At 43.0% G+C, this 16,842-nt stretch overlaps 2 protein-coding genes across 2 annotated transcripts in view; both read right to left on the reverse strand.

Moving 5' to 3' along the window:
- Positions 1 to 968: 968 nt before the first annotated feature.
- Positions 969 to 1,769, reverse strand: LOC141939740 (uncharacterized). The gene has a single exon (XM_074860126.1). It carries the CDS (start codon positions 1,767 to 1,769, stop codon positions 969 to 971), a length of 801 nt encoding a protein of 266 aa, XP_074716227.1.
- A 5,791-nt stretch (positions 1,770 to 7,560) lies between these two features.
- The window catches only part of COL22A1 (collagen type XXII alpha 1 chain), a 219,672-nt gene continuing 210,390 nt past the window's right edge, over positions 7,561 to 16,842 (reverse strand). Inside the window, exons 58-64 of the mRNA XM_074860265.1 lie at positions 15,456 to 15,491; positions 15,150 to 15,194; positions 14,665 to 14,844; positions 12,464 to 12,530; positions 10,913 to 11,095; positions 10,468 to 10,545; positions 7,561 to 9,526 (exon numbers count right to left, since the gene is read on the reverse strand). Of these exons, the coding sequence (XP_074716366.1) occupies positions 9,339 to 9,526; positions 10,468 to 10,545; positions 10,913 to 11,095; positions 12,464 to 12,530; positions 14,665 to 14,844; positions 15,150 to 15,194; positions 15,456 to 15,491 (777 nt within the window). The 3' untranslated portion in view covers positions 7,561 to 9,338. The remainder of the gene's footprint in view (positions 9,527 to 10,467; positions 10,546 to 10,912; positions 11,096 to 12,463; positions 12,531 to 14,664; positions 14,845 to 15,149; positions 15,195 to 15,455; positions 15,492 to 16,842) is intronic.

Below are 16,842 nucleotides of genomic sequence, written 5' to 3' on the forward strand. Positions count from 1 at the left end.
GGAGTCTCAGCAAATTTCCATAATGTAACACTGATGAAGCCTTTTATGATTATAGACAGGGATTCTCAGAAATGTTCCCTTGCAGGAAGTTTGCATACTCATATTTTAATATCTCTGAACACTTTCCCAGCCTTGGTAGAAGTGGAAACTTTTTTTGCTAGTGCTGCATGCTCTAAATCTGGGCTACCCCTGTGCATCACCAAGCTTAATGGAGCAGTATCACTGAGGGCTGCTCTGGATGGACTGGCAGATCAACTCCAGGTTCATGCTGCCTCCAGAGAGTGTGACAGCCCTGCATAGAAACTGCTCTTCAGGAGAAACAGGATGAGAAATACGCTATGTCCTGCCAAAGCAATGGAGACGTCACTTGCATGATACCTTGTGGGACCTGGACAAAGGTTGGTTCTTATCCAGAGCCAGACAGAAGCCTGAGCTGATTCAACCTGTGTGTTGGATGTAAAATACCACAGAAAGTAATGAGATTCTGGGCTACCTGAAGCAAAGCCAAATCCACAAGTCCACATGGCCTTAAACATTTCCAGAAATCTCAGCCTGCACTTACTTCAAGTCCAGACTAAAGCACCGACCCAGTGTGCAAACAGTACGGATTATTGCTATTTACATATCACCAGTTGTTTACCTGACTCTATCCTCTCAGACTAGCTGTTGTTCATTTTCTCAGACTGGATTTTTGCCTGCAACACTTCCTGAGATATGTCTACACAACTATAAATAACAAAAAGATTATAGATGTCCCTGAATGAATTTTTGAAAGGTGTACACCACTGTTCAATACTAGCATCAAAATCCAGACTACCAGAGAAATCACCTCACAGCAGAAAGGAAGCTTTTGAGCTCCACAGAGTGATTTCACCAGACTTTTCCACTTGAAACACATTTTGCTTATGTAGTTGATTTGCGGAGAATAAATCCATCTCAGTCACTTCAAGAGGATTGACACCAGTTGCCTAGTCTCTCTGAGTCCTATGAAATGACAAGAAATAGTGTCTGATCTCTTCAGGGCCTCTGCTGCAGACTTCAGGGGGAGGACTTTCCAGTGGATTACCCTCAAAATTGCATGAACAGTAGTTGTATCCCCAGTCCAGGTTCACCAGCTTCCCAAAGGTTGTTGGAAGGGACCGTAGATGGTTGTTTCCCAGCCAAAGCGTGTGCAGATTCCTTAAAAGACAGACATCCTCAGGCAGACTCTTCAGTGAATTGAAGAGCAGTAGCAATGTTTCTAGTTTCTCCAGATGCCGAATGCTGGAGGGGATTGTGACTATTCTGTTGTCACTCACATCGAGAAAGGTGAGGCTCCTCAGCTGGCAGAGGGGTGCAGGCAGCTCGGTGAGGCTGTTGTTGGCCAGGTGGAGGCTGCGCAGCCTTTGAAGTGCCCCCATTTCTGGGGGCAGTGAGCTCAGGCTGTTGTTGCTCAGAGTGAGCCTCTCCAAGTGACTCAAAGTGCCAATTTCAGCAGGGATTTTCTTCAAGTTGTTGGAGTCCACATAGAGGCAGGTCAGGTTCCTCAGGCGGCTGATCTCTTGGGGGAGCAGCTCCATGCGGTACCTCAGGCAGCTCTCTCGTTCTGGGCTCATCTCCAGGACCTGCAGCTGGTCCAAGCCGAAGACCTGTGTGGGAACCGATGACAGATCCCTGCCTGAGATCTTGAGTTTCTTCTTCCCTTCATACTTCGGATCATGCTCTGTAAGGTACCTCCAGAGTGGATTGGGACCTGAAGAGGCACATCCGAAAGAGGTGGCTGCATACATTGTCCCACCAGAACCGTGGCTGGTTGAACTAAGATGGTCACTGATGATTTGTTGCACACTCCACGAGCAACCTCTGAGGTTTTTGGTGGATCAAGGCCCTCCGTCAGCTTTCCTCTCTGCCAGGCATGTTACCAACACACATGCAGAGCATTTGGGTTGCTCAGATACATCCCACTGAGTAAACACTTGGTGTCCTCACCTGATCAGGTGTTTCCCTTCCAGCTCAGCAGTGTACACAAAACCCAGCTCCCAGGCTATGATGTTGCCTCTTGTGGTTGCAGACAGTTTGCTGGTGGCAAATATCTGTCAGTGTTGAAAGTGAAACAACAGTGCTGTGCCTGTCATTTTCAGTAGATTGGTTCAAATCTTTGTGTGCAGCACTCTCCTTCTGGGAGAGCCTAGGGTGCCATTCTCTGAGGAATTCACACTGGTCAGTCCCAAGGGATTGTAATGGAAGCAGCAATGCTGGGTAGGTAAAACACATGGTAAACAGGACAAGATAAAGCACAAGGTAAATGGGACATGAAGACAGACTCATAGCTGGTGGCTTGGGAGCTGGGAACCATGAACAGGTCCTGTTCTCATGTCAGTTTGTGCCTTTAACATTCAGCAAACACCATAAAGAATCAGTTTTGAAATCTGGAAGTCCTTCTCCCTCCTGCTGAGCATATGAACCCTCGTACCACAGAGATATAGTATAACTTGTGCTCCACTTGCTCTGGCATATTTAAAAGCAAATTTTTATTCCTCACTGGCATAGCTTTTGTAGGAGAGATTAAAAATGCCAGGTTTATCCCAAGCCACCCAGCACAGCATGTAATGTAGAGAGCAGGGCATTTTCCTGGAAGGAGAAAATTGTGAGTTTGAAGCCTCAGGCTGAGAGAGACCACCTCTTTTACTTCATCATCTAATCCTTAGTCTTTCAGCTGAAAAATTCTTAGGACAACTATTTCAAATGCTTTTCAAGGAGAGAGGTCACCACAGCATCCCACAGTCTACTAAAGGTAGAAGACAATGTGCTAGATGTATGGTCTAAGCAGGTCTACCTGGTCAGGTCTTCTGAAACAGGGACACATCAGCTTTGCTTTCCCAACCTACTCAGTTCTGATCTCCTCAGTCCAGGATTCTGTTGAGTTTTCAGGGACCCTGTGAGGCTGCTTTGGCATTATAAATTCCTGGGATGCTGGTGTCTGGAGACAGGCCTGATGGGCTTCCTGATAGGGACCACACAAGCTATTGAGCTGGGGCTATCACAGCTGAGTACACAACAGTGTGAGCAGATCCTGGGGACAATGTCTTGTTCTTTAGGGTCAACATTAATGTCAATGGCATCTGAAGGCTGTGCTAGCTTCATCAAGAAAGGGTGGACATTCTACATGAAAAGGATTCAGTAGAACTCGAGAAAGTCTAATAGTTCTTCATAAGTAAGAATGGGTACAATAACTTGGAAATATATGTACATCGGAGATGGATACAGCAGCCAAGAAAAGGAGAGATTTTCATTTGGAAGGTAAAATTGCTTACCAGAAATGACAGACCTCACAATTAACCATAAAAATAAGTCTTAAAGTTAAACTCAGCTCCCATCAAGAAAGTGATGAAGAAATTATTTCAATGAGAGTCATTTCAGACTTGGACAAAAGCCATCCCCCACATTACTAAGGGTAAAAATGTTTTTCTAAGAACACATTGTCATATACGTCTGTCCTGTGAAATAAACTGAATTGCCATGTGTGCTGCCTTCTGCTTAAAAATGCTTATCTCTTCAAATCAAAACCTAAGTCTTTCAGACAGCATGTCATGCAGAGCCAAAGCCATGGTCAGAGAGAGGTTTTTGTGATGTTGGGCGCTGTTCTCTTGTTGAACTTTTTCACACCTGGCGTTTGACCCTGGGTTTTCCTTTACCAAGGTGGCAGGTTCTCTTCTGCTCCATCTTGCAGCACATCCTTCTTCCTGATGCTGATCGCTGGCACATCGGGAATGTCAGAGAATGATTAATGGCCCTCTGTCAAATTGTCCCCTTGTGCTTTCCACATAACGTCCATGATCCAAAATGTAAAATAACAGGAGCCCATATTTTCAACACATGATCTCCCTAGAGACTCAGCAGGATATTCTCATTCTCAGTTCAGACAAACTCCAATAAGAATATTGCCAGCCTCGATATTCTTGAGTCAAACTATGCAAGGTATTCAGAAGTTAGCCCTTACAGCAAAAATCTGCTTTGTAAAGCAACTCTGAAAACCAGTCTCCTGTTCATCATGTCTTCATGCTTTTCCAATAAGTTTTTCCCCTTTCACAAGTCAGTAGACCAAAATCTATGTTGTGACTTCCAGGTTTAATCCAGACTGATGAAGCTAAGCAGGCTTTCTTTTCTTAACTCAACTACACCATTTACAAAGGTGTTGAAAGGAGAGTCCAGACTCTGATGGACCCTTATCACCCTGAGGACTTCAGACAGGTGCTGAAATTTGGATGCAGGAGGCAATTGGGTGGCTGATGCAGAGACTCTTCCCCCAGCAGAGCTAGATCTGCAGAGACAGCAGCAAGGAGGACTCCTCGTGGTCTCTGATGGATGCTTAGCCCTATGCAGGGCTGCATATCGGGGCCAGAGACTGCCTTCACGCCCCAGGCTGGCTTTGCCCTTGTGCTGCTCTTCCTCCCCAAGCCATGCAGCAGCAACCTTAACCCTCAGCAGCACAGGACTCCAGTTCACAGAGGCTGAAAGAGGTGGTAGTGTCGGGTTTTTTTCAGTCTATGTCGTTACTGTTGAGTTACTGCAGTAATTTTAAGAAAATTTTCTTATTATTCCCTGGCACACGGACTGTACAGGTTTGTGCCATAACCTTGTCCCTCTACCTCTGAGCTGCCTGGCTGCCAGTCAAATAGCACCCAACATCTCATCATCTGTGACACATATATCCCCACACCAACTCAGTAGGAACATGAGTCAGTAATGGTAGAAGATGAAGACAGCTACCAGATCTTTTATCCATGAAGACCTAGTTAATGTAGGCAACACAGCCCAGAGTGCTTCAGTTGACTACTTCAGGATGATCTGAATTGCTCTCCAGGCTCCACAGCTCACACTGGAGCCACCAAAGTGCAGGTGCCACGGCTTGACTCTGAAAATCACTGTGAGAGACTGAGCATAGGATTCAGGTACCCAGACATCAGCATCTTACATAATTTGTTGTGATACATAATGTCCCCTAGAGTGACCCACTGCAGATCTGGAAAGACTCCCGTAGGTCCTACATCATATCTGCCAGTTCCCTGTCAGTGTCTCTGGCACTCAAGACATTGTTGGATGGTGATATCCAGTCATGCCTAGGCAGCAAGTCCTGATCCAGAGACTGCCAAAATGCAATCTATAGCAAGGCAGAGCTTGACCAATTTCCATATTAAAAGATTAAGCCATCAGTAAACTCTATTTTCTTTTTTTAATAGTTTTAATTATTATTTTTTTAAAATTGCCCAGAATGTAAAATCTGTGCTTATCTCCCAGTCAGTTTTGTGGTCAGAGCACAGAGCTTGGGTTTAGCTGCTACAGCATTTTTATTGTCTATCTGGAAAAAAACCCACACATTTGGTTGAGTCCTGAACATAGTAGTCTTGCTTTGATTACACATCTCTAATTAAACATGTAAAGCAGAGCACCCTTACACAGTTTGATTATTCCATATTAAAAACAAGAGATGGGAAAAGGACCGCTCAGGAAAACAACATCACAAGGCTGTACTGAGGAGAGCCACTCACAAGTGGAAAAGAAGGGAAATAATCCATTCCCTGCTACAGCTTCCAAGAAGCAGCTAATTCAAAACTGTTTAAAAAACAAATATAAATTGTTAAATAATTTAACACACAGAAATATTTTCCCCAAATCATCCAGTTGTTCTGTTTTGTTTTTTAATTTATTTATTTTACAGGCAAAAAATTGAATGTAATAATGCTCTGTTTGATATAATTGCAATAATTTACACACTTGATTTAAAAACAAAACAAAAAACAACCCACAGTGGTGCCACAAAATTCATGTGTCATTAGCACCTTTTGAATATGTAAGTAATACATTGTAAATAACACATTGTCTGGCTCTCTAATGCAATTTTAACAGTATATCCTCTTTTACCATAGGACCAGTCAAAAAAAAAAAAAAAAATCAACGTTTTCCCGGGTTTAAAACTCAGACTCAGTGAACAGACTTTATGGCGATGTACCAACCACTTTGTTGCAGAGACAGGAACATTGTGATGCAAAATCACAGCCTTCCTTTACTCAAGAGCAGTTAGGGGAGAGACCATCAGCACTGCCTCTGCCCTACCTGCCACCTTCTGCCTGCATGGTCACCTTGCAAGATGCTGGATAGATAACACACGTCTTCTTGTCACCTTCCAGCACACACCATCACCTGCTCAGGCACAGAGGCATCTGCATTTTCTGGAAGGCAGCTTCTGACCATGCCCAGGGCTGTACTTGTAGGTTCACTGTCTGCCCAGATGGCAGACCTAATTTGGAAAGTAATCTCAGGCCACCTTCCCAAAGACTGCAAATACCCATGAACAGACTGAGGCAAACGCTGTTGCAGCTTTTGGTGACTGAGCTTGCAGGGCAGAAAACCTGCAAATGCACTCTCCTTTCTTACCTTTTATCGCAGGTGACTTTTTAGGCATATTCACATACAGCTTGCTTCTGTGGCAGCTACAGAAGACTCTCTTTGATGACTATATGCATAGAAACTGGGTGGCTATAAACACAAGTCTTGATCTGGGCCTGCAGCATGTGTCTCGTACTGCTCTCACTAGCGACAGATTATGCTTGGTAAATGCCATTTAACTGGCTGGAGAGAAAACAAGATTTAAGAAAAAGCAGGCAAATAGAACCCACTGAATTCAGGGCACAGAGACAGTCTGGGGTGTCTCCAGGAACAGACTGAACAGACAACCATATGCTAGGGAATATGCTGGAGCAAAGGGAATTAGGCTGCGTCCCCTTTTCTGGGTGAAGTTGCGGAGCTGTAGTCTGTGCCTAACCCATGCAGCTCTTTTAATTGTTGTTAAAGTCACAGGTGTGTCCCTCATGTTCCTAACACAGACTCTTGGCCATAGCTCCAACAGACATTCAAATGAAAAGGATTATCCAAAAAATACCCCTAGATCTCCTTCAACTAGATACCACTGCACCACCTCATCCATTGGGGATTGGACTAGATGAGCTTTAAAGGTCCCTTCCAATATTCTATGATTCTCTGATTCTATGATCTCACAGGGGTGAAAGACCCTGAAATTTATTTAACAGAACTTCATTATGTATCTGCCCTTCGCATGGTGCACTGGAGGGCATTGAAGTCTATGCCATGCACGTCACATGCAGAAACATGAGATGAGAGACAGTCTAGAGAGGCTGAGGAGTCCCCATCATGACAGGAATTAAATATCACTTTAACATGGCCCAGTTAACATGTTCGACCTCCATAAAACCTGGTGATTGCCATCGCAGTTATTCAAAACCATGTCTCGTGCCATGTTGGCAGGTATCTATCTCTTGCATAGAAATCGTGTTCTGCCTCACCACTGGAGGGATTCAATCTCACTCAGCCTGGACTAGGAAAAATGGGGCTATTAAATAGAATGTGATCAACATGCTTGCTTAATACCAAAATATAGCAAGCTAACCTAAGATGCAGTACAGTAACAGATATACCATTGAGAGTTACTTAAAAGTGGTAAGCTTTTCACTTCATGATATTTTCGCTTTGAGTGGTCTTTCCATAGCAAGAAACACAGTAAAATCAAGTCAAAGAGTTTATTTGCACAGGAAATAGCAAAAATAGCACCACTGAGAGCTACACAGTAAAGACTTTGTTTAACCCTGGCATATGAACATGTTAATTAATTTCATTTTTCAGTAAAACAGAGGCAAATTTTATCTGCTACTGGGTAAGAAAAAGACTCCAGGGCTGGCAAATGGTTATCTCTAGGCTTTAGCAGTGGGGTCTGAAGTGGGGTGGTTAGACACAGCTGTGGCTTATGCTCAGCTTAGCCAGCTTGGAAGCATCATGCCATATGGTGAACGTGCCAGCAGGGCATGATGCCTCTTCTGTCTCCAAAAGACCTGATGAGATTTCCAAACACATTCAGCACTTAGTGCCTGTGTCAGGTTCATTACTCCGATCTCTCAGCCCAAACTGCTTCGTGCAGAAGAGTTTTGAAAATGCAGCTGCTTTGTTGGCTGGCACATACGTCTGAGGCCATATCACCTCTCAGTTCCACACTTTTGTGGGTGGGATTCTCTTGGTCAGAGGGTTAAACTCACACATGGCCTATTTTGAATGTCTTTTCAGACTCCATCCCCTCTTTACTTTCTCTTTGCAGTCTCAAGTTGATTTTGGCAATTAGCTGATAGGAGAAAAGGGTCAGTGTCTGACTTTTTGCTTTCACCCTCAAATAACATTTCCTCTGGGTTTCTGAAGACCTCTTTGTTCTGACCCTTATTCTGACCCTTTCATCAGGGTCATTCATTCAACCTTCTTCTAGACCAGCCTGCAACTTCTCACATACCCTCTGAAACACAACCCTGCCAAGTTATAATCGTAGCAGATCATCCAAAATGGTGAAGTTGGGTCACACTTGGCTTCCTGAGATTTTTAATGTCAGGTGATTTTCTATGCTGCTCTGGATGACTTTTGGGTGAAGCAATGGTAGGGAGCTGTGTGTGTGCTGACAATGAAAAGGGGATTTGTCATCCCTGAGCTGATAGAGGACAGCATCATGGATTTTTTGCAGAGGCATCTCCCTGACAGAAGGAAGTTAAGCTCCATCTGGTAGAACCAAACCCTCCAAGTACTGAAGTTCTTGCACAGGGAGCAGTGAGGAGGTTTAGATCATCCCTGCAGTCTTTTCAGGCCTTATTGTGAGATCCCACATGGTCCCATAAAAAGTAGCTCCTATAGGATACAGATTCATTTATGGGCAGAAGAACATTAACTTTAATAGGGAATTTCTGGAAAACACACATTGGCTGTTCATAACTGTCTGTCCATTGTGAGTTGAATGTGCTGGAGACTTCTTGCCCAGCTTTGGCATGGCTTTGTCTTCCTCCCCTCCCTGTGGATGCAGATAGCACCAACAATCCTGTGATCAGCCTGTGTCTCAGAGTTAATGCCCTGGGATGCAGAGTGCAGGATTTTATTTCAATTTCAAGGGTGAGGGGTAAAGCTTTGGAACAAATTAACCAGATAACAGACAAAAATTTTGGCATCGGAATGGTTTTTCATAAACAGCTACACAATGCATCAATACTGTATGCTCTTGAAAAGAGGAAAAAACCACTTATTTTTAATGTTGTAATATGCCCTGATGTTAGAGAAAACAAAAACAAATTCATGTATCACATCAAAGATAATAATAATAATAATTATAATTCATAAAAATAATCTGACCGACTGGCAGCATTTGTTGGCTTTAGAGGGCCTCCCATGAAAGAAACACAGTTGAAGACATCTGAGAGCTCTGGGCAGGTGTGATGAATTCAAGTTTTAAAAACAAGTCTGGGAATACTCCCTGCATGCTAGGGCCCTTTGACGTTGGCGGGTCTGGCAGCCAGGCTTGCATAGTAAGCACACTGAGTGGGGTCACACTGTCCGTTGGCTCCCGGAGGTCCCTGTGGACCCGTTTGACCAGGCACACCAGCTTCGCCTGGAGGGCCAGGTGGTCCTGGTATCCCATCTTTGGCATAGCCAGGCTCCCCTGGGAGGCCTAAAATAAAAACAAAATGCCCTTGGTGAGTGACACCCCAGGGTGCAGTATTCAGCAGTGTAACATCACAGGAGATGACTCTGCTGCCAAACTGGGATGCAATCAGCTTCCACAGATTTTGGTCTGGCTAGTATATATCTACAAGGAGGTGACAAGAGTTTCTCCTCTGAAAGAAGATTTTCACCCCCTATGGCATCCTTGTGTTGCACAACTCTGCTATGGCTGCTCTTTCTCTATCACCATGTTGAAGTTGTGCAGCTGCACGAGCCAACTAATGGCATATAGTCCTCAGAGAGAGGAGGTGAGGATGGGAAAGCTTCAGGTAAGAGCCAACTTTGGGAGATAACTCATTCATACGAAGCATAGTGGGTCCATTGCTATTTTAAGGCAATGCAGGGCCAATATGTCAAATGCAGACCAAGGCTTCCCATAGTTTCCCCCCACAACAAAGCAGGGTGAAGGCAAAGCTGATCAATGGTCCTAATTTCAAATTAGTAACAAAATATATTTTCTGTTTTTTTTGTCAGCAAAGGTAAAGCACGAGCTGTATGCCTGAAGCACAGGTGTTGGATATGACCTTTCATAATATCTGAAGCTGCCCGGACCTCTGGGTTCATCTTGGTCCCAACAAAATTCTGGCAAGGGCAGATAGGACACTTCACAGTGTATCTAGTAATTAAAGCTTCACTTTGGACTAGTCCCAAAGGTCAATTAACCTAGCTGTTACTGAGAGGGCTCATTATACCTGTCCATCAGGCTGAGGAAACAAAGATAGCTAGATATGATGCTACTGATATATTTATTCCCTTTGGGCCGCTTTCTACAGAAATTGTGTATGCTGAATTTGTGTTATCCTGATTGTCTATCTAATATGGCTGAGACTTGTGTCCTTGTAGTGGTTCTCAGTGATGTGTTTTGTGGGGTGTTCTGAATAAACACACCTGGAATTCCTGGAGGACCTATTTCCCCTCGCTGGCCAACACCAGTGTCTCCTTTCTCACCCTTTGCTCCTCTTTCTCCTGTAAAGGGGAAAAGAAAAATGATGAACTGATGAGCATGATCTACAGAACTGAAGAATGCTACCATAGGTCTTTCAGCCGCATTGAAGCCAATATATTTACTAAAACCAGTTACTAATTGTGGCCAGTCCTCTGAGATGGGACGTTAAGTAGGCATGAAGACTCACCCCACTCCAATTCTGGTCAGAGGTGGAACACACCAGCAATTGCTGGTCACATTTATCACCTCTGGTTCAACAGACTGAGGCTGCTTCTAACACATGCATTTTGAGGACCACTTAGACACTACTAACAGGAGAGGTGGACGACAAAGTGTGGTGGACACATCCCTTTACTGGACTGCCCAAACACACCAAGTTTCACTTACCTTTGGGACCAATAGGTCCAGGTGGCCCTTCAGACCCAGTCTGTCCAGGCCGGCCAGGCTCTCCTGGAGGGCCAGTCCTTCCTGGGAGTCCTTCCTTCCCAGGGGGACCAGGAGGTCCTGGTCTGCCATGGGATGCTTTTACATGTGCAGGCTGTATCTGAGCCAGGAGATAGGCTAACTTTGCTGAGAAGAGAAGGAAATGGGTTTGTTAGACTAGAAGGTCAGTGCTTCAAGAGATGGAGAGACAGAACCAGTGGCCTGGTAAAGTCCAAGTATTGTCAAAGATCAATTTTTCAGGGCCAGCCATTTGTTGTCCCTACACAATCCTTCCCCATAAGCCATAACGACGACTCCCCGACCCTCTCTAAATTATTTAAACCTCATTTCTCAGCAGTTTAGACTTCTAAACTTTACACTTAATCCTAAGCACTTCTCTCATCCTCTGCTTCTTGTCCACCGAGGATTTGAAATGTCCCTTCCCTTAGCTGTTCAGCTGGTGGATTTCTGTCAAACTGGAATCATTGCTGCTCTGAAAAAAAGCAGCCTATTTCCACTGCTTCTGCTACACAGAACAAGATGCTACATGGCTGCTCCGTAGGGAGAAAGCTTACTTTTCTTGTTCTGGGCTGTTACACATGTGGAGTTAAAGCTAATGGACCCATCTCTGGCTGTGAAGAAACTGTAACTAAGGCAGCTCCCTGCATCAGCATATTCTCCAATTTCCAAGCAGGCACACTGCTTTCCACTTCCATATTAAGATCCTGAACAGCTTAGAGAGCTCTTAAGACATACTCAGCATCAGAAAAACATCCTACAGAATTCTCTTCATTGATCCAAATTCTTGAATGCTTTTAGATTGGCATGGAATTTGAAGTCTGAGTGTGTAAATCAAATCATTAAAACAAATCACTCCATTGAGCCATGATCTTTAGCATGGAGGAAATTGCCTGCAGCTATGTGTCAGCTGCTCCAAGAGCTGTGTGAGAAGCACTACAGCTCTGCATTTCACTGTTGATTGGGGTCAGTAGTGGTCTGCAAGTCATGTACTTTCAGAGAAGCAGTAGCCCACATCCACTCCACCCCTTCTCACACTGATAAGTATCAAATGTCACAGCCAGAAATCAGGAACATTTCTTCTCCAGCTGAGACCTCAAAAGTAAGTTCACATCCTACTCTGATTACTTTCTCTTCCAGGGCCCCAAATTAATCTGTTTGAATTTCTGTCTTCTCTTGTCCTACCATGTCAGCCCAGGCATCTGCAGGAATGAGTCTACAGCAAAGTTATTTTGGTAGCAAAAAGCCATGAGCTGCTTACCACAGGCAATGGCCTTGGGTCAAAGAAGGGAGAAAGACCCTGTGCTGTGGCTGGGATCATCAAGCTTGGGGAATGGTAAAGCTTGCTAAGCACATTTCATTTTACACATTCCTCCTTCCAGGCAGGCTTGTTGCAACATTGCCTTAAGCAGGAGAGTTTCAGGTGCCACACAGCTATGGAAAGTATTCTTCATGCTCTCAGATATACCTTCTGGCTTCCCAGAGCTGATTACTTACCATCTAGTTGCTTGGCTAACTCCTCTTGGATGAGCCTTCTCAGAGTCTCTAGAGATGGGGGTTCCCCCTAGAGAGTAATAATCACAGCAATAACAAGACATAATAATCACAGCCAGGGGATGTGCAAATTAAACCAAAGGGTTTAGTGAGTTGCATTTCATCACCCACAGCACACACAGGGCTGAAAGAGAATGTAAAGGGACTCAAAACATCCACAGTTCCCAACCTGCTGGCCAGCCATGCACTCAACAATGTAAGCAGGGAGCCTGGTCAAAGGGCAGAGTTGGGACACTGTCCCCATCTCCTTCCTAGAGAAGATCTCCCTCCTGTACAGTCACAGGAGAAGAAGTAGAAATCAAATCAGAAGCCATTCTCTATCCTGCTAGATCATATTGGAAAGCCTACCTCCTTTTTCAGCATTTCACATGACCCCAGGGTAGTTAAGATGGGTATCTAGACTTGCTATAAACACTCATACTGGATGCATCGCCTGCCAACAGGCCCCATCTCAGCGAACAGAAACCAGTTTACATATATGATACTCATTCTTCCAAATGAGTAGAAGGTTCTGCCTGATTTCAGGCTGTTGAAGGGAGACAGGGGATGTGGCTGCCTGGCCTTGGTCCCCTACTCAGCCTCCAAGGGACAGTATCTTTCACCTTGTCTCTCAGCTCTTTTGTGCGATGTTGCTGTTGAACAGCTGTAATTGCTGTCAAAACTCAAAGCTATGTGAACAACTGTGGATGATGCAACTGAAAAAATGATGAAAGCATTGGAAGGCGAATTTTTTAGGTGGTCACTTTCCAAAAGAATAAAAAAAGTGGTTGCATAAACTCAAATATACAAAAATGTAGCTGTATTTAAAAAATAAACCATTTTGAACGAGCAAGATCAAATGTTTTCCTATGTAAATCACAAAGTGAGATGATTCACTTGAAATACATTCCTTTTTTGGCTAAAATTATTCTTTGAATTTCTGCCACTTTTGAAAATACTTCTGGTCAACCTAAAGACTGCGTTCTTTTGTGTATGAGCTATTTGCATGAAAGTGTTGCTTTTCCCTCACACCTTTCCTTTTAACATACAAGGATGTAGTCTGTGTCCTCTATGTTTATAAAAACCTCATGAGGTTTTCTGAATCAGAAGTTACTCTTCAGTTAAAAATGTAGATTTTATTAAATAACTCAGAGACATTACAATTTTAAGCAATAACCTTGTTTATAAGTACAGAGTGGGTCTATTTGCTGCCTTCTTCCCAACACAAATTTTGAATGAGAAAAAGATGTGTTTGTTGGTGACAAAAGAAACAATTTTGTCATTAAGTACTAACCATTTGTGATGGCTCTTAGTGAATATCCCAGTAAGTAAACATGATTGTGGAACATACTTTGAAGGCTTGCAAATTATCTTTTCAAGTTTTAACCCTATTAATTGCATTAAGTCTCCATAATCATCACTGGATTTCATCAAATCTCTATGTTGTCGAGACACACAAAGAAATGTTGTGTCTAAAATTTACTCAGCGTTTAACTCAGAGATTATTTCACTGTTTATTCCCCTCTGAGGTAATCTCAAATTAATCCTTGGGATGGGTTTAGCAGCTTCACTAGCGTTGGTAGTTTTTCTCATTCTTCTACATACATTACCCTCAGGCACTCTCAGTAGTGAGATTGTTTCCCATTAGGAGGAAAAAAAAAATAAAATATTAAGCAAAAATAGGATTTAATGAATTCTGATGAGCTGACTTCAGGATTTCCAGGAACAGAGCAGTGACCTTTCCACAGCTCAGCATTTTGTCTCTCATAACAACCAGCAGCAGAGGAAGGCATAAGGCCTCCATATGAAATGCTGTGCATTAACACCCTTATAGAAAGAGGTTTTTTCAGACTCTAGACCCATGGCCATAGTCACATGACCTGGTTTAGGCTTTTAGGGGTATAAGGTGTTGGGACTGGCCACCCTGGCTATAGGTCTGGATTGCTCAGCTTTCCTGAAGCTCAGTCTAACATCCCCACAACACTTCCCTGAGATATGTTATAGCTCTGCTTTTTATGTATTAAGAGATAAAACCGACACTGCCTCCCCATTATAACACACACTTGCTCTGGTTTTTATCAGCCTTACTGTAATCTTAGGTACTTTTCTGGTCACACACTGAGGCAGTAAAATTCCTGTACAAAACCCTTCTCTGGCAATCTTACCCTTGGTCCTGGAAATCCTGGCTGACCTGGAGGACCGGGAGGTCCAACTTGCCCAGTGTCTCCTGGGGGTCCGTGGGGACCCATCAGTCCTGGATGGCCTTTATGACCAGGTATCCCAGGATCACCTGGAGGGCCCTTTTCTCCTTGAGGGCCTTTTTCACCTTTGATGCCAGGCTCTCCCTAAGTGAAAAAAAAAATGACATTACCATCACAAAATAAAAGAGGTAAACTTCTGATTTCCAAGCACAGCGAAACACAAAGAGCTGAGCTGGCAAAGTTACTGAATACAACATCTGGTGCATTACAAATGATCCACAAATTATTACTGACAGAGAATGATTAAAGAGAGGGCTGGGAGGGTGGGAAGCATGGCAGATCTCTACAGGCCATGCTTTACTCAAATGACCCCTTCCCTCGGCCCCTAACTCAAAATAGCTCTCTTTATTTCAACGTAATGAAATAAATAGTAATATTCTCCATCCTACCCTCTCTCCTTTGGAGCCAATTTCACCTGGTTTTCCTGGTGCACCCTGCAACAAAATAAGGGTGAGCATTAAAGAGCTATCCATAATAACAGCAAATAATAAAGCACATGCCTTTGCAGTGATTCTTGTGACCTGGGGAAAATTTATTCCCCTGTCAGTCCCACAGATTCCTGAGAGCTCCCTTTTTGCTCTCAAATATTGAACAACTCAAGAAAAAAATCAATTTGTTGCAACCCAGGTAGCATCCTTGATGTTTTCTTCCAAAGACACCAGCCCTACTTTGAAACAACTGGGAATTTAACTTACCTCTTTTCCGGGAGGACCTTTCTCTCCTGGTTCTCCCTGAGAGATACAGAGAGTGGATTTAGCACTGCATTGCAAGGAGTTGGAAGACCCTAACTAATAACCATAAGTCTTGCTTTCTGTTCAGAGCCCACGTTTTCTGCTACACAGCAGTGGGTTTGGACGATTTATCCTTATCCTACTGCTATAGGTCATTCTTGGGAAGACACATCCTACTATTTAGAAAGCATTTTTTAGTAAAGCTACATACCATGTAAATGTAATACCAGGAAGTAATTTCTAACAAACCAGCTGAGGCAGGACAGATGTTTCATTGAAAGGGTGTTCCTGCTTTCAATATATTTTATTCCTTTTTCTTACAAACATTTCACAAAGCTTTGTACACTTTACTTGGGCTGGTTTAGCTTCAGCAGTGTCAATGTTATACCCATAACAGTCTAAAGTTATAAGTGAAGTAAATTTTTTAAGTAGAGGTACCATCTTGTATTACACCAGCTGAGATAATGGATACAGAGACAGTATAAAGGAAGTTGGAGCCTGAAAGCTTGCCTGTATTTTCAGAAATACATTAAATAACCTCAATTTGAACAAGCATCCTATTAGGATTTTTTTTTCTATGCTCTAATGTGATAATTAGGCAATACAGTTTTGCATTTTACCATTTCAATGAAAAAAATGTCACTGCAGTCCTGAAGTGCACTGGTAAAGCAAAACAAACATTAAACTAGTTATTACTAAATTTCTGCCCAGTTTCCCATATCATGAATGGAAAGATTCATCTTTATAGTCCATTTACAATCCATATACATGATTGTATCTATAATGTGTGCATGCAGGTGGTATACTTCCCATAACCTGGAATCACATATAACTTCTTCGACAGTGCTTAGCATCTATACATGTATGCATGAGTAATATAACTAATCACAGGTGTGTGATTACATCAGCTCCAAATTAGGCAGCATCAGACTCACTTAATTATTCCTTAGGGCCACTTCAGTTTTAAATGGCCATCACGTTTGCTGCTTTAAATTAGTTTTCCAGATGATAAATATTTCCTTCTCCTTTTCTCATCATGAAACTCCCTTTCCAATCATTAAAAAAAAAATAAAAATCATCCTGTGAAAGATTCAGCTCTCCTACATCCACATGAAAACCTTTCAAATCTCATTTCAAGTCACAACAGAGCTAGAAACAAAAATATTTACCTAACATTCACCTTTTCCATCCTTCCAGTGGAATGTAATATGTTTTACTCACCTTGGAAGAGCTAAAGATACTGGATTTCAACACTGTGATAGTTTCACATGTATAGTTAGTATTTTAGATCACTTTGGGAGATATATGAATGTTTTAATTGTGATGTACCTCTGTTGTTGGTAACAAAGTA

Source organism: Strix uralensis, chromosome 1, assembly GCF_047716275.1.
Source record: "Strix uralensis isolate ZFMK-TIS-50842 chromosome 1, bStrUra1, whole genome shotgun sequence".
Classification (NCBI taxonomy): Eukaryota; Metazoa; Chordata; class Aves; order Strigiformes; family Strigidae; genus Strix; species Strix uralensis.

Excerpts from the sequence above, each read along its gene's own strand:
- LOC141939740 (XM_074860126.1), bottom strand. The coding sequence starts at position 1,769 with ATGTATGCAGCCACCTCTTTCGGATGTGCCTCTTCAGGTCCCAATCCA.